This window comes from Amblyomma americanum, chromosome 9, assembly GCF_052857255.1.
Source record: "Amblyomma americanum isolate KBUSLIRL-KWMA chromosome 9, ASM5285725v1, whole genome shotgun sequence".
Lineage (NCBI taxonomy): Eukaryota > Metazoa > Arthropoda > Arachnida > Ixodida > Ixodidae > Amblyomma > Amblyomma americanum.
In genome coordinates, this window is record NC_135505.1 from 144,981,027 (window position 1) to 145,004,936 (window position 23,910).

General features: G+C 44.6%; 1 protein-coding gene across 1 annotated transcript in view; it reads right to left on the minus strand.

The window, feature by feature from the left end:
• THADA (Thyroid adenoma-associated protein homolog) overlaps positions 1 to 20,594 on the minus strand; it is a 63,736-nt gene extending 43,142 nt beyond the window's left edge. The window contains exons 1-14 of the mRNA XM_077637895.1: positions 20,330 to 20,594; positions 19,444 to 19,541; positions 19,228 to 19,346; positions 17,678 to 17,823; positions 16,476 to 16,508; positions 15,790 to 15,838; positions 15,176 to 15,363; positions 13,091 to 13,176; positions 8,519 to 8,691; positions 5,334 to 5,399; positions 4,269 to 4,392; positions 2,639 to 2,705; positions 1,968 to 2,161; positions 257 to 394 (exon numbers count right to left, since the gene is read on the minus strand). Coding sequence (XP_077494021.1) covers positions 257 to 394; positions 1,968 to 2,161; positions 2,639 to 2,705; positions 4,269 to 4,392; positions 5,334 to 5,399; positions 8,519 to 8,691; positions 13,091 to 13,176; positions 15,176 to 15,363; positions 15,790 to 15,838; positions 16,476 to 16,508; positions 17,678 to 17,823; positions 19,228 to 19,346; positions 19,444 to 19,541; positions 20,330 to 20,405 — 1,557 coding nt within the window. The 5' untranslated portion in view covers positions 20,406 to 20,594. The remainder of the gene's footprint in view (positions 1 to 256; positions 395 to 1,967; positions 2,162 to 2,638; positions 2,706 to 4,268; positions 4,393 to 5,333; positions 5,400 to 8,518; positions 8,692 to 13,090; positions 13,177 to 15,175; positions 15,364 to 15,789; positions 15,839 to 16,475; positions 16,509 to 17,677; positions 17,824 to 19,227; positions 19,347 to 19,443; positions 19,542 to 20,329) is intronic.
• Positions 20,595 to 23,910: the final 3,316 nt, after the last annotated feature.

Sequence of the window (23,910 nt, forward strand, 5' to 3'; positions counted from 1 at the left end):
CTAGCTTGCCCATTCCACCCAAAACCATCCGCCTGCCTAAATAGCACTACTCACTTGCCCATATACCCACATTCACGCACAGAGCATTGCTGCGATCGCATTTCCAAGACATACCGAGGACAAGAAATGGAAACAACACAACATGCATTGCACCGCAAGTGTCAGAAAAAAAAACAGAAAGGTAAAAATAATAAATTTTAAAACAAGAAAGACAGTCCAGGATAAAACACCTTAAAGCTCCCCAACAAACCCCCACCTGAAACAGGGGCACAAGCAGCTCTCTGGAATGGTTCTTGGTAGCCGAGGCAAAAGGCTCAAGCCAGGCGCACTCAAATTCAGCTGCAGTGACTTCCTTCCGGTGCAGCGAGGCCAGCTTTTGCACTAAGTCTTTGACCTTGAAAAAAAAAAAACAGGAGGGAAATATACTTTTTTTTTTTTCTGTTAAAACAAAAATGCAGAGCAAAAGTGCTTTCAGAGAAAACTACACAAACATCTAAAGCTACTACACCTATCTTAGTACAGTCATGTAAAAATTCCACACAAAAGCTGAGTCAAACAAACACTAAAACAAGAAAACAACAGCTATGGCATTTGGTTCTGACTGACAAAAAAAAACACAGGATGGTTATGAGTGCATAACGTGATGTTCAGCGACAGCTGTTTAGGCTTTTTGGGGATACATTCCTGGCGCACTGGTGTAGTGGTCAAGTGATGCACCCCTGCACTGGCAGGCAGCTGTTTCAAGCAGAGCCGCCCATAGGCTTATGCGACCCAGGTTGACCGGCGCACCCACCGGTTATGCCGCTGGCAACAACAGCGACGGCAACGAGAAAGCCAGGGACGGGCGCCTAACAGCTATCACTGCAAAATAGCAGGAACCTCCAAGTAGATTGCAAGCAGTCTGTTGGGGGTTGATCACATTTTAAAAAAGTATAAAACCAAACAATCGTTTTTTTCTCAAAACTCCCTTCTCGACCACCCCCTGAAACTTGCAACCACTGAAAGCAGTAGGATGTCGATTGTACCATCCTGGTTGATACATATTTTGGAGTTACACGAATTCGAAAAATGTCCTAACCAGACTGCACTGCGTGCAATGGGCAGAAATTGGAGGTTATGAACCCCCCCCCCCCCCACCCCCCCCCCCCCCACCCCTTCCCCCCCACTGCAGATGATGCGAATGCATGAGCCGCGACTGCACCCTCAAGCACCAAGTACTTTCTGCCCGTACATTGCCGACGTCGACACCGGCGTTTGCGCGGTGCACACCACGAGCAGCAAGTAGCGGCGCGCGACCAGCACAGCGCCGACATCGCTTAGCCATTAATAAACCCCGTCAGCCAAACATAATTTGCGTAAATTCTGGATAAGAATTATTTTGTTTAGAATTATATGAATATTTTTGTGACACCATGAAATTTGTATGATCATGATTCTACTTAGCTAATGCATAAGCACAGAAAATGTAAAGTGCTTTCCACAAAGTTGTTCAAACAAGTGAGCATGTACAGATAGCTCTTCAACGAAAGAGAACGCAGTTATCCAATTTTAACCAACGATTATGGGAATTTTTGTCTTGTGTCTGAAGTGGCAGCTTTGCAACACAGTAATTCAAGTTATATGACAGGCAGGATTGCATTGCATTCCTTGATGGCAAAAAAAATCAAAACAATGGCATGCATTTTAGCGAGTTCCTTGCAGCAAAATTTCTTCAAATCTCTCGACAAAACGCTTGCATAACATGTTACATAAGTGCCAAAGGACTATTTTTTTTTTTTGCATGAAATCAAATGGCATAGTATTTGCAATCAGCACAAAAAATACATGTTCCCTGAAGATTGTGTAATTGTGACTTCATTAAAAAATACTTCGAACCAAGGCTGTTCTCTCCACTTCATAAGAAAAAAATAAATATAGTAAAGGACGGAATGGGTGGGGGGGGGGAAATAAAGCGTGCAGACACTCACATAGGAGCACATATTGGGCTCCTCAGCAGCGGAGAGGAGATTGGTGACGAGCGCCGGCCTCAGCCGTAGCAGTGCTGAGCAACTCATGACCTCGGCCAGGTAGGCCACCGTGTCGTACTTTCCCTTGCGATGCCACGGCAGGTCAATCAGGAACATCGCTGATTCTTCAAGGAAGGCCCGAGCTTCTTCCTCACCTGGCACAGCACACGGAGCACGACAGAAATCAGCACAAGCATGCACTGCACTCCTTCAAAGCAAGCTCAAGCTGTTTTGGTTGAATCTCCCCGGGTGGAGTGGATTTCAGGGGACTAATTACTCATTAACATCCAAATGAGCGCAGCCATGCAGCCACAATAGAAAGCTATGCCGCTTCTACAGAAACGAAGCAACTGAACAGAAATTCATCCTTGTCTCGGTCAAACCCGAAACCACCCTATCTCAAAGCCCAAATTTCTTCTTTTAATGTTGCACAACACAGAAACTCAGTTACAAATAAAAATGCAAATCTAGAAAAACAGATTACAGAACTTTCATTTGATTAAAAAAATAAAGGTGAGTGGGGGGCAGCTGTGAAGCTAAAGTGGCACACAAAAAACTTTAAAGTAAATGAACACATCACAAAAATGACAGTAGATGATCTGCTAAAAGACAAGGCTGTGGCCACTACTTACTTGATGCCAGCAGAATGTCCATGTCGACAATCCTTCTGAAGATCAGCCTTGCATGCTGGCTTACAGCCTGTAATCAAAGAGGAACAAATACTTTTAAAAAAACAATGAAGAACGCGAACCTAAAGTATGCTATTTTAGGCACTCCAAAATCTGGGTTTCACAAAACTATGTTTACATTCCGAGAACAAATGATGAATATACACACCTCAAAGTGGAGAACTGTGCGACCAGAGAAAACTATCTGTGCAGAGGTTTTATTACAGGACATGTATCTGTACCTCGCACTACACGTGCCACCTCGAAGTACGGACACTGCACATTCCTCAACACTAGTGCAGTTGAACTCCGCTGTTAAGTTCCTCACTGCTGTATTTTCCTGGCTGTTATGTCGTTTTCATCCGGTCCCTGCATAGCTCCCATAGGATACAGCGGGGCTCTTGTGGGAACCCCGCTGTAATGTTGTAGCTGTGAAAATGTTCCCGCATGATATGTCGCAACCTGGCGCCCCAAATCCGTCTGGGCAATGCGCGCCAACCACCATTCTGACTTTTGACTAGTCTTGGCCTGGCTTGGCTATGGAACTGGCTGCAAGAAGCCACACGCAAATTGGAGAGGCTGCCAATAGATGGCCATCCCCCTTGTGAACGTCAAACCATGGTCGAACTTGTAACCGTGATCTTTGCGCGCTTAGATGGCGTCGCACAAGCTTCTCCCTTGAGGAAAAGCTGGACGTACACAACAGAGAACTTGAAGAGAACACAACAGAGAACTTGAAGCCTTCCTACAGGAAGTGCATCGTGAAGCGCTGTCTCGTGCGTACCGATCATGGACAGCAGCCTACGACCATTTCAGTACTTGACGCTAAGCACTACGTTGCTTCAGCATGGCCTGCAGTGAGTGCGCCAACTGCACAGCACTGTTTTGCGTGGTGTGGCTTTCGCACGGACGAGGAAGAGGAACCTGCTACGGAAGCTGAAGAGTTGGAAGAAGCCTCTTGTGATCAAGAGCCAACTGAGAATATGAATGCACTGGGTGCCACGGGAGTCACATACGACGACTCCGTCGCCGTGGATGCTGCTGTCGTGACGTCGGAGTGCCAAAGCATTGCCGAGATCGTTGCAAACTCAGTCGCGAGTGAAGCCGCTGACTGCAATGATGACGAGGAGCACGAGCCACATAATTTCGGGGAAAATTGGCAGATCCGAGCTTTGAAGAGCCACTGAGGCTCTGGACCTCCTCTGCAGGCACATCGCATCTCAAAGCGGCGCCGACAGCAATGGGGCCTTCCAGGCTATTGAAACGTGTGTTGCTTTCCAGCGAGCCAAAGAAACGGCAATCCACCATTCTCGACTTTTTGAAGTTCTAAGATCACTTTGCGGAAATAAATTATTTCATGTCAAAACTGCACTGTTTTCATTCACTTTCGGAGCTTTACTCACTGCTGCGTTTTTTTTTTTCCCCGGTCCGGTGAAAAACGTATGAATGGGGTTCCACTGTACTCTGAAAGCCCATGGAGCATTATAGAAAATTCAAAAACCACTGCTGCACTGAAGCCTTACGACATTTCCCACAGAAACAGGCATTGTGATATGTATTTTTTTATGCATAGAATGTGATGAGTCCAACTCACGTCAACATAGTGCTCCCAGTATGACCACACGAAGCGAAGCAGGGGCTCCGTTGCTATGTGCCTCTCGCAGAGCAGCTTCCGGGTGACAGCCGAGTGGGCCTCATTGTTCGACTTGAGCAGTTGCCTGGGTGGACACACAAGTCGAGTACTAAGACATAGTTCAGTATTTCGACACGGCCGAGTTCTTCTGCACAGCTGAGTGCTTCAACATGGCTGAGTACTTTGGCATGGATGAATACTATGACAAACTTCTGCCCATAATAAAACAATCAAGAAGACTGCGAATGAAAAATATGTCTCTGACAAATTAACTTCTGTGGCTGTGGCAGTACCAGCCTCCTTCAATGTGCAAAGCAGCAATACAGTAGAATCTCGGTGATACGAATCCGGTTGGTACGAATTTCACGATGATACGAATTCACGAAATTCCTCGGCCCGAGTGCATTGTATACGATGTGCGGAATTTCGGATGCTCCGAACTCTCTCCTTCGCCTCTACGGATGATACGAATGCGGGAGCCGGGACCGCACCCTCGAGCATTAAGTGCTGCCCACACATTGCCGACGTTGCGATCGCTAATCGCGCAGTAAGCAGCGCGAATAGTGAGCGGCGGTGCGCAGCCCACACATCGCCAAAGTTACAATCGCTAATCACGCAGTACGCATTGCGAACAGTGAGCCGTGGCCGCACAGCAGTGAATAAATCCCATCAGTCGTAAACAGATCTGCGTGAACGCATTTTTCATTTTTTCTGCACACGAATTTTGTTCGTTTGGACGATACAAAGTTTCGCAAGATACGAATTTTTTCGCGACCCCGTGAGATTCATATCACCAAGATTCTACTGTACTGAGACAGCCTGTCTTAATGTTAGCTGCATTAACATTTAATTCTGCAGCTAAACACTGTACACTACAATGGTGTCGCAAACAGGGGTACACAAATTACACATCTCAAAAGATTCAATAAGATTAATGCTGTTTAAAGCACCAACATCAGTACACATGTTCAACGTTTTAATTTCTGCCTTCATAAGTTAGACTGCACAAAAGTGTCAATGACTTACAGTACGCGGTTCACCAACTGAAGAACGGTCTTGACGCAGGTGAGCACGAAGCCAGAATCCCGAGATCTTCATCAGGCAAAGAAGAAAAGAGAGAATGCACAAATGTGATTAACTCCTCGTGGTTTTTATGCAGTGATTAATTATATTTCTAAGATCAGGTTTTTGCTTTTCCTTTTAATCTCCAACCATCCCACTTTGGCTTTGTCAGTTCCACACTTTGCAATAATGTTCACTCCAACAGCAGCCTGCAATGTCACTCTGAGCAGATGCTGTGCCATATTTTCATCTTTATTGTCTCAAAAAAAATTTTTAACCCTTCCAACTTGTTAGTGTGTGGCTAAACGTGCAAAGGATACAATGTTATAACCAGATTTCTAAATCATTCTTAGTTTTTGCTCAAGGTACGACCACCGTAACGACATGTTGTGCTCCGTACCACAGAGCAAGACAATGGCAAAAAGGATCACCCTTTGTAATCCAGACCAGCTTGAGGAATGCAACACTTGAACGCATAGCAAAATTCTTTGTCTGATGCCCGATCCTAAAAGGTAGTATGGCCAGCGGCAGGTGCTAAATCTCCCATGATGCTAACACATTTACTGTATTTACTCGATTATAAAGTGCACCTTTTTTCTGAAAACAAAAAAAAATCACCTGAAAATGACATGCACGTTAGAATCGAGTACAAACATGAATCTACGCCAGCAACACCCTATTGAAATCGACATCACAAAAATCACGGCTTGATATTTTTTCCGCATCGATATTGTCTACCTAGTCTACCACAGTCATGGATAACAATAGGCCTCGTGAAAATCTCAAGTGTCCTGTCTGCAAGGCTCCAACGTGGACTTGAGCAAACATGGAAGCGTCAGTTGCAAAGACCCACAAAGTTTACTATGACACCGGTACTATGAAACACCTGCACACTTGGAGAAAGCAAAGGGACAGGTTTTTCGCCAGCAAGTTGACTTGGAAGGGTTTCAGCGAGCCAAAGAAGAGCTGGTTCACAGAAATAGAAGAGCTTGCCAACTTCATGCAACAAGAGTGAGCCAACCACAGGCCTGCAACTACAGAGGTTAGGGCTATGCCGTGGCGAGGCAGAAAGAGCTAATGCAGACAGAGTTCGAAGCCAGCAGGTGCTTGATTATGAACTCTGTGAAAAGGAGCGGAATTTTGCTGTGGAGGCGAACAGGCATTTGCAGAAAAGCAAATGAAGTGGTGCCGCCGCTTACTGCATCACGACATTAGAGCGGCTATATTAAAGGTTGCTTGTCCCAAGTGAAGAGACGATTCATTTCTTTATCGAAGCATGGAAATCTGGTGTGTGTTACTACTGAAGACACTGTACTTTTCTCTGACCATGAAAAACAGGTCACATTGCAATCAAGAGAGCATCAGAACAAAGTAAACACATTAGGCCAATGTCTTCCATTGCCACCTCCAGCGCAACGCAGCGAACTATGGATAGGAGAACAGTGTGGGTAATACTAAGAGGCATTTGACAGGTTGGGACCAAACAAGGAAGTCAAAGACAATCAATGTGATTCATGCAGTGCTGAAGCATGAGCATACGAGTCTGCATGGTGTTTGCATCCCCAGTACTCAGCTTCAGCTGCTACACAAGGCATCTGAGTCTTTGTAGTATTTGCTTTCGCCATATGTTTATGGTATTGGGAGGCTGCTGGAGGTATCTGTGTGGGTGGAGCCTTCTGGAGGTGGAATAGAGACAAATGGAGTCCTTTGGTGAGTGGAGGTTGGTAGGTGTGGGGTGGGTGGGCAGCGTGGAAGATGCATTTTTGCCAGTGGGTGCCCACACCTACACTCCCCAGAGGGTGCCCAGAAGGTGGAAGCTTCACACAGACAGACATACAGAAGGAGCAGGTGCACACACTGATGTGTTATAGTGTGTGTGTGTGTGTGTGTGTGTGTGGCCTGCATTATCCTCCTCTCCATCAACTCCTCTTTTCTCCACTTCAGTGATTCGATTCCCTGCCAGGTTTCTCCTGTTCTTTGAACCAGCTCTGAAACACCTTTGGAGCAGAGTACATAATCTCGCTCAATCACTAAACTGTGTTGTCATGGGCACCGGAGCCAAATAATAAATACACTTCTACACGCAGCTGAAAACCAACAATTCAGCAGAAAAGTCGGCGAGCCCTTTCCCGTGACTTTTTCATGCTCACGCACTCCTCAGTTTTACACTCCTGTGTATGCCGGTTAAGAGATCACTATAGTTAGATTCTTTCAGATGTCATGCAGCTACCATGGTTGCAGCCAGCCAGCCTCGTCGCTCCAGCAAGTCAGGAAGCTCTGCCCCCAACCCCCACCCCCCTCCGGGGAATTCGTAGCGGAGGGGCAGAGTGGGTGGGGCCAGTGGAGGAATGGACCTTTCAGCATTTAAAAAGGAGAAGGGAGAAAGGCACGAAGAAACTGAAATTCAAATTTTGACTACAGATAGCTCAGCTTCTGCAAAAATGCATTAAAAAAATTGCTCTTGAAGCATATTTGTAAAGCGGCTAGCATCTCAGCCATACTGTAAATTTCTTGAGAGCCCCTTTAATTACCTACCCTTTGTACAGCACTGTTGCGGTGGCACCTACCAGGAGGCAGTTATAACCCCGAACATTCCCTCATTTTCATTACCACCCCACCTAAGCACACTCCCTCCCTCCCACCCATAACAATCTCAACCTCTCCACCCTCCCTCCCCTTAATTACTTCTCTGAATGTCCACTCTCCTCTTCTGCACGTTCCACTTAGTGGCCTCACACAGCACTGGACAAACAGATTCTGTGTAGGTGAGGTAGTGACGCTAATGCATTAAAGGATTAAAAAATAGCTCCCACCTGAAAATGCCAAGAGGGAGTAAGATAGCAAAGTGGGTCAGTGAAAAAATGAGAGTTAATAACATCATAAGTCAAACAGACAAAAAGGAATGGACATGGGCAGGGTATGTATAGTGAAGAGAAGATAACCAATGGTCCTTTGAGGTAAAGGAGTCGATTTCAAGAGGGTCAGGTGGGGATGGATAGAAGCGGAGTGTGCAGGACCAGGTTAACGGGAGATCAGGAAGATGTCCATGACCAGAAGTAAACACTGCTGGGCTAATGATGAAACCCCCACCCTGGCCCACAAGGCAAGCAGCAGAGTGCCAACAAGACCTCTTGTCACAAAGTACTCACCTCTCATGGACCGTGAGAGCCCGCTTGAGCAGGGTTTGGAGCAGCACGGTCTGCTCTTCTTTGTCTGTGTGCAAGAGCTCCTCATCGCTCATCCCAGACACTAGGCCACTCAGAAAGCACACTTCGGCCAAGGGCGACTCCTTAAACCAGTCTGTAGGCCACGGATCAAATGCCTGTAGAGGGGAAAAAGTGGCAAACTGCACGTGGGAGTATGAGTGGGCAAAGCAAACGGACTGACATACATTTGCAAGCGCTCTCGCCATCTCAAGTTAACACACAAGCTAGTACCCCCCCTCCCATTTTTTTTCCCCAGTTCCAAAAAAAGGAGTAACGGCAATTACATGCATCCCAAAATACTTGTGCCTATTCCACAACAAATGTAAATCCCAAGCCAAACTGCCATCCATTATCTGAGAGCGCCTGCCAAATGCATTCCGCCCCATTCTCATCGTCCAGCATTTCCCTCTAGTGGTGCAGATCTGCCGTCACTCCTACCCTAAGTACACCATGATGGAACACATCATAAAAGATGAAACAAGGACAACCGTCCTTGCAGATTTAATACCCCTCGACAGCAAGACGTTGAAAAACTTTATATGAGCAGCTATTCAAGCCCCAGAGACCGTCAATGCTTGCTAATGTAATGATGTAATTAATGACACCAGCTGTATAATGCAAGCTAAGGATACTTAGGATGTGGACAAAATAGCAATAAGAAAAGTAGAAACATGCCGGGACTATAATGGCAATATGTGCCCTGGGAACTGAAGGCACAAATGAAATGCCCTTTGTTTCTTTATGCAAATAACTGATCACCCTATGTTGCCCATCCCAACTCATTCAGCAGCACAGCTATGCATGGCACAATGTCCAACAGACTACACAATATTACTTCATAGCACACATTTAAGGGGAGAGGAAGGTTGCTTACCAAAAACTTTGATCACTGTAATCACAATTACAAATTGTGGGTTGATATCATGCAAAGCAAGTCCATAGTCTCTTTTGCAACAAGTTGAAAATTGGCTTTTTGGGGAAAGGATTAGAGAAAAACTACCACCAAACCACGCAAACCATAAGAAAAGTACGAAGACAAGACACAAGCGCCAACTCACAAACTCGCAATGGTTTGTAAGTTAGGGCTTGTGTCTCGTCTTCGTTCTTCTCTTGTGGTTTGCATGGTTTGGTGCTAGTTTTTCTCAAATTCAAGTATGCACCAACTAGCCCAAAAAGAGGTGTTAATTGAGGGACTGAAAGAAAAAAGGAAGAAAGAGGTGCAATAGTGGAGGGCTCCAGAATAATCTGGACCACCTGGGGATCTTTAATGCCCACCAACATCACACAGCACATGGACGCCTTAGCATTTTCCCTCCATCCAAATGCACTGGTTCCACCCCAGGTACTCAACAAGTTACATAAGTTTTTTTTTTTTTACTAACTTCTCAGCAAGTATGCTGCAGAAAACTAGCAAAAATGCATACCATCGGTTTTTCCGGTTATCAAGGACTGCAATAAGAGCAAAACTATCACTCTCCCTTTCATAAAACTGGAGTCACAGGGCTCTGAAGTCACTCCAGAAATGGGGGAAAAATATACAAGTTAAAGCCTCTGCTGCCCCTACTGTCATAGTTGTACATTATTGTGCATTTTTATCGTGAAGACTTTCAATAATTTTCCCGCCTCAACCGCTAGCTCGCTTGCAGTGAAACTTCACACAGCGCTTGCGTATTATGGTAACTTTTGTATTGTAGGAAGTTTGACAACGGTACTTACTTAGTTGAGCCGTGCATGATGCAAAAACGCAATCGTCTGCGTCGAGATCGGAAAACCGAAACCCTAAACGCAGTTTTTTCGCTGAAGGGTGTGAGTGACGCCATCTGTTTTCTGCTGTCACCCTCCGCTGCTTCCGGAGAGTCACGAAAGCAGACAATATGAGCTAAACTGGATAAAGTCACTCAGCAGAAAAAGAGATCAAACGATATTCTTTGAAAGGTAAAGCCTCGTTAAATTAGTTGCTCTGATATTTTTTTCCGCTCAGATGCCGAAAATTTTGGAAGCGCTTCAGTTGAAGCAGACGAAACGGCCAGAACTGTGTAATCAATGGGCCCGCGCTTTTTGCAACGCTCGCCTCGGCGCCTTGTCGTGACGCTATCCGCTGCAGAAAACAGATGGCGCCACTGCCACCCTTCAGCGAAAAAACGGCGTTCGCGGGCTTCGGTTCGCCGATCTTGACGCAGGCCATTGATTACGTTTTCGCATCATGCACAGCTCAACTAAGTATGTACCGCTGTAAAACTTGCTACGATACAAAAGTTACCATAATACGCAAGCTATGTGTTAAGTTTCACCACAAATGAGCCAGCGGTTGAGGCAGGAAAATTTTTGAAACTCTTCACAATAAAAATGCACAATACTGTATTTTCTTTCTGAGCAGTATGTCATACACTTGTTGCAAACATCCAAGGCCTCAGGTGCTGAATGAAACAAGAATGATCAAATTCGGGCATACAGAAGCCGAGAAAAGCTCGTCAAAAAATGGTGAGGCGATGGGCAAAAAAAAAAACGATAGCGAAGAAAATCACAAAAAAATATAAACTGCACATGGTGTCAAACCACTTCTGCATAAACTCAACAAAAGTGCCTTATTGCACAAATGAGCACTTCGGAAAGAGACTAGGAAACTATTCTGCGCTGCAACTATCGCTTTCAGCACACTGCCAGCAAACGCACTTCGCTGGTCGTAAATAGGATGGATGCTGCACGCCCGTCCGTCCGCACCCCTTGCTCGCGGCTGCGCACGCTATAAACTGGAGACTTTTCTGGAAGCCTTTTCCGCGACCTGCTCGTGGTAATCGCTGGCATAAAAGTTGCAACATGTGCGCTACGCTGCCGATAACCGAAGGCGCACCGACACGTCAGTTCGCGGCCTGCCGCGCCAATCTAACACGCGCCGTTATCGCTACCAAAGATCACAGATCATAAATCACTTTCCCACGGTTCTTACCTTTGCCATTTTTGACGAATTTATCGATCACACGAGCCCTCCGCCCCGAATTCGAAACTTTTCAAGCAGTCAAAATTTTCAAAATGGCGACAAACATGGGTAACTGAGCCGGCCAATAAGAAACCGCCAGATTTACCACGTGATAATAAGCAGCCAATCGCGAGACCGCGCCGCGTTTTTGTTGTTTTTCTCTGCTTTGAAGCTGCACAAAGAAGGAAAAAAAGCCGCGGCGCCTCGCTCGCGCCTCACTCTTAAATGAGACCAAACTGACAGCGTTATGGTTTGGTTTATGGGGGTTTAACGTCCCAAAGCGACTCAGGCTATGAGAGACGCCGTAGTGAAGGGCTCCGGGAATTTCGACCACCTGGGGTTCTTTTAACGTGCACTGACATCGCACAGTACATGGGCCTCTAGAATTTCGCCTCCATCGAAATTCGACCGCCACGGCCGGGATCGAACCCGCGGACAGTGTTATGATGCCTGCTTTTAAAATATGCACTCGTGCAAAACGGGCACATGTTGGCGCATTTTCGCGAGGTACTGGGCCAAGACAGCATATTTATGTGGCTATTTCTAAAAAATATATATATGCGATCCTTAGCGCCCCTTCGTGCTTTGTTTTCGGAAGTCTGATTTCTTGTTTCGTCAGTAGTGCTATAATGCGCAGTCGCCAACTATACCATACTTCACCGGTCCATGGTAAGGTGCCTCGCGAATCCCAATATGACAGAATTTAAGGGGAGATACTGGTCTTAACCTATTTTCCTTATTTTTAGTCCAATCCTAATGAAACCGTGTCACCTTGTGCTCAGTTTTTTATACTGACTTCAAATATGGAATTGCTTTTCTAATTAATTCATTAGTTCCTAAAATAATTAATTTTAATTAGTCATTTATTAGAACCTCAGTACAAAAAAAATGGCTCAATAAAAAACAATTTCTGACCCATGGCTACACAGTATGGTGAGTAAAGAGTGCAATAATCAAAGCAGCTTTTCCATTTTACCCTCATTAGTAATTTTACAGCACTTAGAATAGCAGCATTCGAAGTGTGAATATCATGCATCGATAAACTTTGCAAAATTATAAAGTCTTGAAGCATGATTGAACAATTGTGCTTCGATAATTGCATACATTGTGCCTTCAGCTTCCCTTAGCAAACAGTATGAATGTCTATCTGTCCTAGACGTTGAGATATTGACGTGCTAAGACAGCCAGATGTCCAAAATTTTCATGGTGTTAAATCGCCTGCTCCTGCACAAATTGAACCCACAGTGATCTAAATTTAATTTTATGGTCAAAATACCAATTTCCTGGAGGAGAAAACTGGTAGAGTTGAGCAAAAATAGCTATAGGCTCCAAAAATGTAATTTTTAAAAAATTGATTTTTGGGTAATTTTTTGGTCCCAAAGACCAGTGTCCCCCAACTAAACAGATTTTTGCATGGTTTTTCGGCCCTAATGATACGCGAAAGTGCCACTCATATGTCTGTTCCCACGTGCACAAAGGTTGCAAACAGTGCAGGCTTGTAACTAAAGGAAGCAGACTAAGAACAATCAAGAACAAACATTTTGAAGTTGGCCATCATTCTTGATCCTGAGTACCAGAGGAAGTACAGTGCCCGTGCTGAGCTTGCAAGTCAGAATAGATGAGTCTGCAAGAGAGGCAGTAAAGGAATTTCATCCCTTCACTCGTTCTGTATCGACAATACGAAATAAAGTATTTTGCAAAGCCCTCAAAAGGACAACAGACAAGGGAGAAAAGACATTTCTTCAGCCATGCTCTATGTTTATTCAGACAGTCAAATGCCACTAGAGCAAGATTTCTACTTCAATGACGCATTTCCGATACCCTGTCAGCTAACCATTCAATATACTGAAGAAAATTTCCCCCAAAACAGACAGCTTGCACAGCGTGTTTCACTTCGGCTCTGGGTTTTGAACAGCACGGAAAAAGATGAACCAAGAGACAATCTTGCATCTTTTTGTGCTGTTTAAAATGCAAAACATTCACCAACTTGCCCAGTTTTCAATTCTGGTTCGGGCTTTCTTTACAACAATGATGGATTCGGTTGAGTGATATATTTGTTTCTTTGTCCCATGAATTTCACTGTGGTTCTGTTTAACAGTAACGCAAAATTAATGAGCCAAGTACCAGCACACCTCATCGTAAAACCCACACATACAATGCCAGATATCTTGAGTATGCAGATAGCATGCGTGTCTTCTTTTTCCCTCATTTGTTGCTCTTTGCTTCTACAAAACCAATTATGGCATAGAAAAAAACCCTAGCATTCAATATCCCCTAGAGATAAACACAAAAAGCATTAAAAAAACCTGAGGTCCTTTTTAACCACATTCTTAAAGAAAATGCAACACCATCCCATTTCCCTCCACAGTGGCTTTGTGCCTTCCTCTAAAAAATAAAGGACTTTCAATCAATCAATCAATTTAGGTTGCCTGCTATGGTGTGTACAATGAGTGTCTAATGTTCTGTTTGCAATTTTCCTGTCAAAACTCCGGTTGGAACCAGTTCCATTGCCCTTATATGGTATGCATGAGTCATCACCTGCTGGAATGTTCCAGTACCTTCCACTGGATTATCATATGGGATTATACTAATCCGAACCACAAATTCACCTCAATCCCCCCCACTAATCCCCACCAATCAACCTTGATTCATTTTATGAGACAGGCCTACTTGCAAAATTTTGGGGGTCCTCAGATTTTCAAATCTGGCAATGCCCTGCACTCTATTTGGCAACAGTGGGCAGTTTGTTCATAATCTGCTGGGCAGGTTGCAATGACATCACAAGGTGACGTGATGTCACCTCTCTTGCCCAATAATAGAATTTCGCGACAAAGAAGCCGGAAATTTTTTGCGAGACAACAACCTAAATGTTTTCTTGTTATGGCGTTGGGCACACGATGAGACGAACAAGAAAAAGATATCAAGATTCTGGGCAAAAGCAAAAACAAAATTGCCCGCTAACTTTTGGAGGCATTTTACATTAGAGAAAAAGGTGATAGTTGTGTAAGTGATACCTCGGTCACCTTATATGATAAAGAGAAAAATTTTCTCCGCTGCTTTTGTTGACACATGCAGACTTGACTTGTCACAACCTTCATCTTCATCTCTCCTCTTTGTTTTGCACGTGTTATTTCTGCATATATATGTTGCTGTGATAGCAATAAAGTCAGCTGATAGTTTGCGCTCTTTCTGTCGTCCTACTCTTTCCTGTGTTCGTCTCGTCATGTGCGCAAAGCCATACCAAGAAAGCTATGCACCAACTCGCCCAGCAAGAAGTTCTTCTACAAAACCTAAATGTTATCACACTAACAAATTTATTGATGTCAAGTGAGCAAAACAGTGCTGCTACACATTCGTAGCCTCTTCATGACATCACTACAACATCACAATGTAAAACAATATGTACACAAAGTCTTCCGGCAGAAAGGAACAATGTTGATGACGCTAGCCTGTTTCAAAGAAAAAAAAATGGTACCAGTCCCCTCAGAGCATTCAAATACAACTGCACCTGACAATGCACAGCAGCACAGCAGGACATATCAAACATACATGTGCACAGTGCACCTGTCACCTGACAAGCGCAGTAGGACATATCAAATGTGGGGCAGCTGCCAGATGCCAACCTGATCTGAGAAGGTGGAGCAGGGGCGGAAAGATCTCCTCCGTCCAGGCAATGAGCGTCTCGGCACAGGGCGTCAGTGCACAGTTTTTGCGCTGACCCGTGGCGAATTGGACCAGCATGCCAACAGCTTTCACCACTTTGGCGAGCAGCTGGTAGCAGTCTCCTATAACTTGCGTGTCCCCACAAGAGCTTTGAGGAAAGTACACGAACAAATTCTGAGTGAGCAAGTTTCATCCAGGCAACGGCACCAACAATAAAGAAAGATGATATGGCAACATCATTTTAACAGCACAGAACAATTAGAACCAGATGAACACAGAACAAGTATCACATCTTAGTCTAGTCTTAGTGAAAACATAACATCTACAACATCGGAATGCGGCCGTCACCACAGGTACCTTATCCCACAACCTTACGCTCTGCAGCAGAATGCCTTAGAAAATTGGCCACAGTGGCAATTTGTCAACAAGAAGTTTCAGGGCTCCTTTAATGCTCCAAACTGATCAACACACTCAAATCTACTTTCTTCAGAAGCACTAGGGGCTAGCAAGCCTATTAACTTCCTAGTTAAGTGCTTAGAGTTAGCTGGACTGAACTCATGGCACAGGTACTTACTCAATGGTTTCCACACCACGGTTGAGCACAAACTTGAGGTAGGACAGCACTGGATACATTAGAAAAACAAAGAAAAAAATAAAGGAACATTGCTTAGAAAAGCATGATTAAAGTAGGGTCGAGAGGCTAATGTTATCAGTAGGAGCTACCTTAATAGACTTGGCAGAACTGCCTATGACTGCTAGTTGAGACAGGTGCAACAGTTCTGCCCTAAAATCCAAAGGGGGATTTCCCACTTTTCTCTTTGCCTCCTGCTAACTGTGGCTTCACACAGCAACGTTAATGTCAGACACTTTGTGCGATAATGGGGGTTCCTCATGTAAATGCATTTAAAAAAAAGCACTTGATATCACCTTAGTTTCCTAGAAAAAAAAATGGCTGGTGATGGCAGTAGTACCTGAATTTAATATTCTGGCCTTCCCTGGCTCATAAATGTTCCATTTTCCATGAAAACAGCCCCTTTATCATCAGAACACAGTAATGAAATGACAAAAGGCTAACTTCAATCTGTCGTCGGTGTCCCTTTAAAACTGGCACACATAAATTGCATGAACACTAGTAACAGCAGCGAAACATGCCCGTGGTCCTGCGTTATACCGTCGCCTAAGGTTTTCAACAAATAGCACCTGGGCCTCCGTCCCCAATACAAATAGAAAATCAGCAGCAACTAATAGCACGGAGCTTACCACTCGAAAGGACAAGCTCCACCGACCTTATTCCTGCAATACAAAAACATTTCGAGGTTTCTATTAGCACACGCATTAACAGGGCAAACCATAAAGTAATTTTATATTAATTAGCTTGATTACAGGTACAAAAAAACTGCAGCTAGCATCAAAACAACCCTCCTACTTCAGTGGGGTATCAGTAACTCATGTTTGCTCCATAGCCCACTTTGCTATCATCCTGTCTCTTAGGTTACCATAACCATTTTCTGTTTGAAGATGATATTTAGCTGTTCAAGATTAATGAAATTTGTGTTTAAAAGTAACACTCTGAGCTATGAAGTACTGTGGTGGAGGGCTTCAGGTTAATTTCAACTACCGAGGGTTCTTTAAAGTGCAGCAACACCTTAGTACCATACCTGCCAATGTCAAAATTCGGGAGACAATGGGGAACAGGGGCAGGGGGGTGCATGCATAAACAACATCAAGCGTCCAATTTCAACGTCTGAAATATTTGCCAGTGGCTGCAGTCCCTTTGGGTTCATAGCAAGCATGTGACAGTGATTACAGTTCACCTATCACTTATGCAAGAAGTTTTCTTTTTCGTGTAGAGTTCGCCTATCATGTATGCTGAAAGTTTTTCTTTTTCTCGTAGGAAATAATTTCAAACAATGTCTAACTCAATTTTTGGGAGAAATAAGATCATGTTCATACACTCGGGAGGTTAGGCTAGAATTCGGGAGTGTCCCGGAAAATTTGGGACAGTTGGCAGGTATGATAAGTACACAAGCCGCAAAACGCAGCCGCCACTGCTAGGTTCAAGACCCCAAACTTGTGTTCAGCACTCAAATGCCTTAGCCACCATGATGAATCTGACATTTAGTAGTTAGGTTTAGTATTCAGAAACTAATACATGCCAAAACACAATTTTACAACAGACAAATAATGCCAAATTTCATCATGTGACAACCAAGCGGGATGTCTGCGTTTGTTTTTTTGGCTTCTAGCCAACTCCCACTAGTGCCTACTCTCCATAAAAAAAAAAAATGCAGAATAGCCTATATGCTGCACAGAAAAATGTACACGAATGCCTCCATGCCCATACAGTGCAAAAAGACTATCTGGGGAGAACAGCAGCTCCATACTGAATACAGGCAGAGTTATCTGTGACGGAATGTTCACGTGTCTCAGGTTGTGCGGAGTGAATGCAACGGAAGACTCACCTAGTGGTTCAGAAAGACAATACAGAATGTTTTCTACACTGTGAGAAATCCTGCTCAGATCTGAATCGCACAGAAGAAGCGAATCTCTCAGTGTCACTGAGAGCTGGGGCAGGACGTTGGCAGACAAGAAACTGGCCCCGAGAACCCTGCAAGTGCAAGATAACACCGTAGACTAAGTAGGAAAAATCAGTGCATATGATTCAGATGACAGTGGAACACTTTAGCTAGCCATCTTTGTACTACTTATGCAGTTTCCAACAGGCACAGGTTCTACACACATACTGGCCACACGTAGTTTGTTCTATAATGGCGTGGTAATAAGCTAAAACATTTTGCTCTTTGGCAGATCTGCATATCTTGAGACAATTCTGAGGTCCGTTCATAACAATAACCCACACCCAAAAGACGATATGCCAGTTAAAAACAGCGTTGTAAAAGACGTGCAGTTTCTTTTTTTTGTCACTTGCTACCTGAGAATCTGCCTGTTTACTATTCAGGCGTGAGCCTTTCTTGGCTCATGAGTGGCGTGGACAGAAGTTGTAGATGGAAGTTGTCCACAAGAACTAAGTTGTATGGTAAATAAAACAAAAATGCAGAAGTTCATTATGCAATATATATGTAACGAAATAAAAATGTAAAAATTAAAAAAACATTAGAAAAAAAAATGAAAAATGGATGGAGACAGGACAGGGAAAGGCTTTCACATTTTCGCTCATAAGCAGACTTAAGTGCAATCCTGTAATTTTTTCTTTATCAAGCTCTGCAAGGAAACGGAAGTGGCCAATATTGTTTCATACCACAGTGCCCTGACTTGCCTTCCTTGGTAAACATAAACTCTGTTTTGGCTTCTACTGCGAGAAGGCCACCAGCAGTGTAGATTGTCCGTTACAGTTTGATGAAGTTCCGTATGATGCTTCCAGTTCTCCCATAATGGTTATTGAAAATAACTGGCTTTGATTAGAAAGTATTCATTTGAATTCAAAAACCCTCGAGTAAAATTTCATTCACTTCAAATTAAAAAAAAAAACTATACCAACATGCCTTCCTAAGCTGAATCTGAAGAGGTTTTGCACAGCTGAAATTGGTAAGATGCATATGGATGAGCAGAAGCACCCTCAATGTTAAGTGCGAGCTGTTTAGATATAACAATTCCAATCAGCTTTTAGTGGTACATCAAAAAAATGAATGAAGCGAGTGATGTATCAGAGAACTTTGACATGCAACACTATGGGCTAGCTCTAACCTCAAACCTGGAAAAATGCCGGTTTCCACCAGCCATAAGAAAGTTGAATTTTTATGGAGCAAGGCACACCACTATTCGTATGTCACTATGAGACTGGACAAGTGGCAGCTACTCGAGTGATTCAATCTGCGACTTCAACAGTACACAAAACACGAATATTAAGCATAAATCAAACAAGGTACAGATTATGAAGCTGCCGCATGCAGGTGGTTTGAACAGTATCAAATAATTCAACCAAAATGCACCTACTAGTGCCAAGCAAAAAGAGGTCGAAGGTGCATATAAGAAACGAAATCATGAGGCCAACCTGAACGCAGCCTTTTTGACATGCTGCCCATGGCTGGCATTGATGGCGACATTGCACAGAACCTCTACTGTCAGCTCTTGAAGAGCTGCATCTTTGCATTGTTGAAGCTCTTGCTCAATCTGAAAGGTGAACACAGAGGCTTGGTCATCTGCCGTTGATATGCACCTCCATTTTAACAAAGACGCGCCACTCTTGGGAAGAATTCAAAATTTATACCTTTTTGATTGCGGCTACTTGTTCCAAACCGTCAGGGCTGACAACTGTTTGATACAGCTCTCCCAGAAGTGTACTGCTGGGGCTCCTTACGAGGAAGTCTGTGTAAAATGACAGCAACAGACCGATTACTGAAGTGTGCCGCGGAAAACCTTCCGCATGTTACAAGTCCAATACAGTGACATTAACTTTCCTCGTTCCCTGCCCGCTCCCGTCAATGCCTGCGATCTAACTCGCGCAACAATAATACTGAGCTCGTCCTGTTTGCTTCTCTCGTGTATCTTGTCCCCTGCTCAGTTTTATGTTTCGTAATTATGTCATACCAACTAGCCATTCATCGCTCACTCTTGGAATACGTTCCATCCGAGATCAAGCCCGTGTTTCTTAGAGTACATTTTGTGTTTGCACAAACAAGGTTTGCACAACGATCCAGACGCATGACCATTGAAAAGGTATCGATGAATGGCCACATAAGCGCGCCCGATCTTTATGCACGGAACGAGCCAAAACTCAAAAGCACCTCCTCGTTGTTTTAACTGACAGCGCCGACACTCCGATCGAGGAATGATCGAACACTACGAGCTAAAGCAAATGAGGTTAAATTTCAAAATTTTTAATACGAAATGCACTTTGGAAGCCACACGGTCTATGCGTGCTCGCGCATGCACGTAACAGCATACTGTGACGGCAGTAAGATTCACAACAGCCAAGGAAAACAACAGCCAAGAGACACGAGCCCGCGACCCACGAAAACAAGCGCACAGAGCACAATATCCGCCATTCGGGTAAGAGAAATGTCCTCATAGCAATCGCTGCTAACGCCTCAACGGCTCAGGATTGGCGCGAGGGGCGTAATACAAGCCGAGGGAAACACAGGAGCTCAGCTTACCCTGTAGTCGATCCAGCACATGCTGAGGCGATTGAACCGGCACAGGCTTCGCAGTTTCGCCTTTCTTGCGGGCCATCTCTCTTCAAGCAGCGAGACGCTGGGAGGTGTCACACGAGTCACTGAAGCCGCAGTGGGCACTCATTTGGGTGAGATCCTCGGGGAATTTGCGAATCGCGTACAAATCGACTTGCCTGGCCTCCCATATGAGTGACGGCGAAGCTCTCGCGCACCATGTGCTCCTACATCGGGCGCAGGCGCTTGCGACGAAGAAAGCTGCGCCACCTGATTGGACATCGCCACCTACTATTAAATTGCAAGGAATGCTTGCTATGCACAATAAAAAAATTAATCACAAAGAAAAAATTTAACCATAAAAACTGCGCAATTATTTTATCAATTATTTTAGAAAGTCGCACTTCTAAAATTTTACTCTCTCTTGAAACAGAAACCGAAACCTTATGCAACGCGGTATTTTCAAACGTGAGAATGTACACCGGTGTTTTTTACTTTTTACTTTCATTTCGTGTAAATTTATTAGCGACTTCGCAAGCTTTTTGTCACATTTGGTGTTCGATACACGCGGAGCATAACCGTATCCCTTCTACATTTATTGCCCCGTTTATTTGCGACGGCGGCATCCAAGAGACCCAAACTGCTAAATTCAGGGACTTGTACAACTTCCTTCTGCTTGGTGCACACGAACTTCGCTTCTTTAAAGCACGGCTCTGACATACGTCGTGACAGCATTTTTATTTAAAACATGAGAGGTCTTGTGCTTCAGTTGGTGATATTCACTACTGCACCGAGTAAAACAAGCTAGCTGCAATCCCCCCTCGGCGACTATAATCCGCCGTGCCTAAGCGTTCCTAAATAAAGCGCCATCGGCAAACCATGTTCAACTGTACGCACCCTCCGCCCTATACCCAGGAGAAACTATTCCTTTTTTTTAATCAATGACAGCGGCTCTTGTTGAATTTTGCAAATGAATACAGCATTAGGAACCACAACTGTAATGACTATGCACAGCCATAATGATACTAATCAGCATACTTCAGCAATCAAACTCCTTTCAAATCTCACACACAGAAAATTAGGCAGTATTTAATGCATATGCAAATAAATGCAGCTGGTACGTTCACATATAAATGCAAAGCGAATACATATTTCCTCTGTGTAACAATTAAATCAAAAGAGATGGGCACCCAAGTGTGCCCTGGATTATCCTGGTTGCAAGCGTGCCTCAAGAATGTTATCTCGTATTAATATCAGCTTATGTTCGTAATACATTTTGTCTCAAATTAAATTGGCAACTTAAATTTTGTTTCCTTCCCCAGTGTGTTTGCAACATGGTGTTTCGGGCATATAGGATAAATATATCCTCTGTATAAAAAATTATTAAAAATATATAGAGCTAGGGAATTTGGGAGGTGTCACACGAGTCACTGAAGCTGTAGTGGGCACTCATTTAGAGATCCTCCGGAAACTTGTGAATCGCGTACAAATCGACTTGCCTATACGACAAAGATACATCAAGATATAGACATCGATATATAAATGTAGATATAGATATAGTAAGATATATCAAGGTGATGGAGAAGAAAAACGATAAATTTAAGAGACACCTGATTACATATCAGGCTGAGAATGAGATAGCATAGCATAGATAGATAGCTGTGCAGCTGCAGGTACCACTCCACCTTCAGCAATATATACTTCCGTGGATCGCCCCCTTCGCTAGTGGACATTTTTTACTATGGTAGACACATACGGCATTGACTGTGGCTCCATATTCCAACCTGATACCCGACAAATGAGCACAGCTGCCAACTGCCGCAGAGCCTGTCACCGCACTCAGCCATGTAACGTGACCGGCACAACTCCAAACTAGACCATGTCGCAAGGTCTCACGACGTTGTGCACCCTGGCGACCAATCAGCACTCAGCCATGTCACCTGCCAGTGCCTGTGCCAACTCTGCCCATGTCACGTGGTCTCACGACACTCGTCGACCGATCAGCACTAAACCATATCACATGACCTCGCGATAAAATCAGTGCCTCAGTGTCTCGACCAATCAGCGAATTTTATGGCTAACCATGCCGGGTTTTTCCCGGGATGAGGCTTCTAATGGTGTTGCATTAAAAGCCCAAAAGAAATGGCTGATGTGGCCCAAGAAGCGTTTAGGGCAGAGCGATGTAGGAGGACCGACACCACCAGCTTTGCTCTGGGCCAATACTTCGGCCAGGGATGCCGAGGAGCTGGACGGGCCACTAGCCGAGCTCCATTCCTGTTCTCCCAGTGTGACCTTGGTGCAAAGAGGACTTCAGCAGTGATATCCCACTGGCCTCCAAGTGGCACCAAACCTGCTTGAAGTATACAACGGCTATTTCCAGCCAGCACTGTATCTTGGGCCACTGAATGTCCCACCATGCATTTTGTTTGGCTAAAGCTTTCTTTGCCTTCTTCGTTTGTATGTACATTTGTTTGTTTTTGTTGTCATGTCAATTTTTTTTTTTTTTGCCGATGGTGAAGTTCGTTCACATCACATACAGTAAAAGCTCGTTAATTCGAACTTCACGGGACCAGGAAAAAAGTTCGAATTATCCGATGTTCGAATTATCGAATGGCCTCGAAAAAACTGACAAGAACCATTTATTTGCATTAGGTATATGTACCGTATTTAGGGCGACCCACATGGAGTGAACTTGCGCTGCGGATTCGAGCGGCGCGGCGGAACGCTGAAAACGTGCGGCTGCCGCCAGGATTTAGAAACGGCGTGATTCCATATGCTTAGTAAAATGCTGAGAAGAACATCTGTGCATTTACAATTAAGCTATTATTTATTCAATGATGACAAAGAGGCCGAATTATTCTTTGTGACCCCTTTCTGAACAAAAATAGTTAACCTGTTTGTACCTCTCATGCTTCCTGACGTCAACGGATGCGTAGTAAATCCAGAAGCATTCTGAAAATCTGGCGCGTTTCATCGCTAAAATTTTGTGCTGTGGGCATCTTCAGACAAAGCGAAAGCTTTGTGCAACTTTTGTTTGCCGTGAACATAAGGCACAGTATAGCAGCAACGACAAATTCGTGGTGAAGCGAGAAGCCGCTTTGGCAGGCGCGGCCATGTTATAGAAGCGGGCGGAAGTCAGACGCTGTCGCGCCCTGATTAGTCCACGCTGAGAGCCCACGTTGGCCGCTTCCGGCCAGCGGCTGACCGCCGGGCTACAGTGTTCTATAAGGTTCTAGAACACTGTAGCCGGGCGATGCTAAAAGCCGGCGTCATGATCGCGGCTGACCGCGTGCTTCCGTTGGCGACTGTTGGGTGGAAAAGTAGACGACACTCGCAAAGAAAAAAAAGTTTTTCACACGTAATTTTTAGCGCCCGTCCGAAGTCGTAGCCTTTCACGGGCGCTGGCTGGGACCACGCGGACAGTACTTATCCGTATTTCTGAATTAATAGGGCTCGAATTAATGAGTATTTAGTTGCGAGTTTTGGAGGCTGCTCGGAAATGAGAGTACGCAGCCGCCAACGCGTACCCTCCAGCGCCGCCAGCCGCCGCGCCGGTGATGGCGCCATTT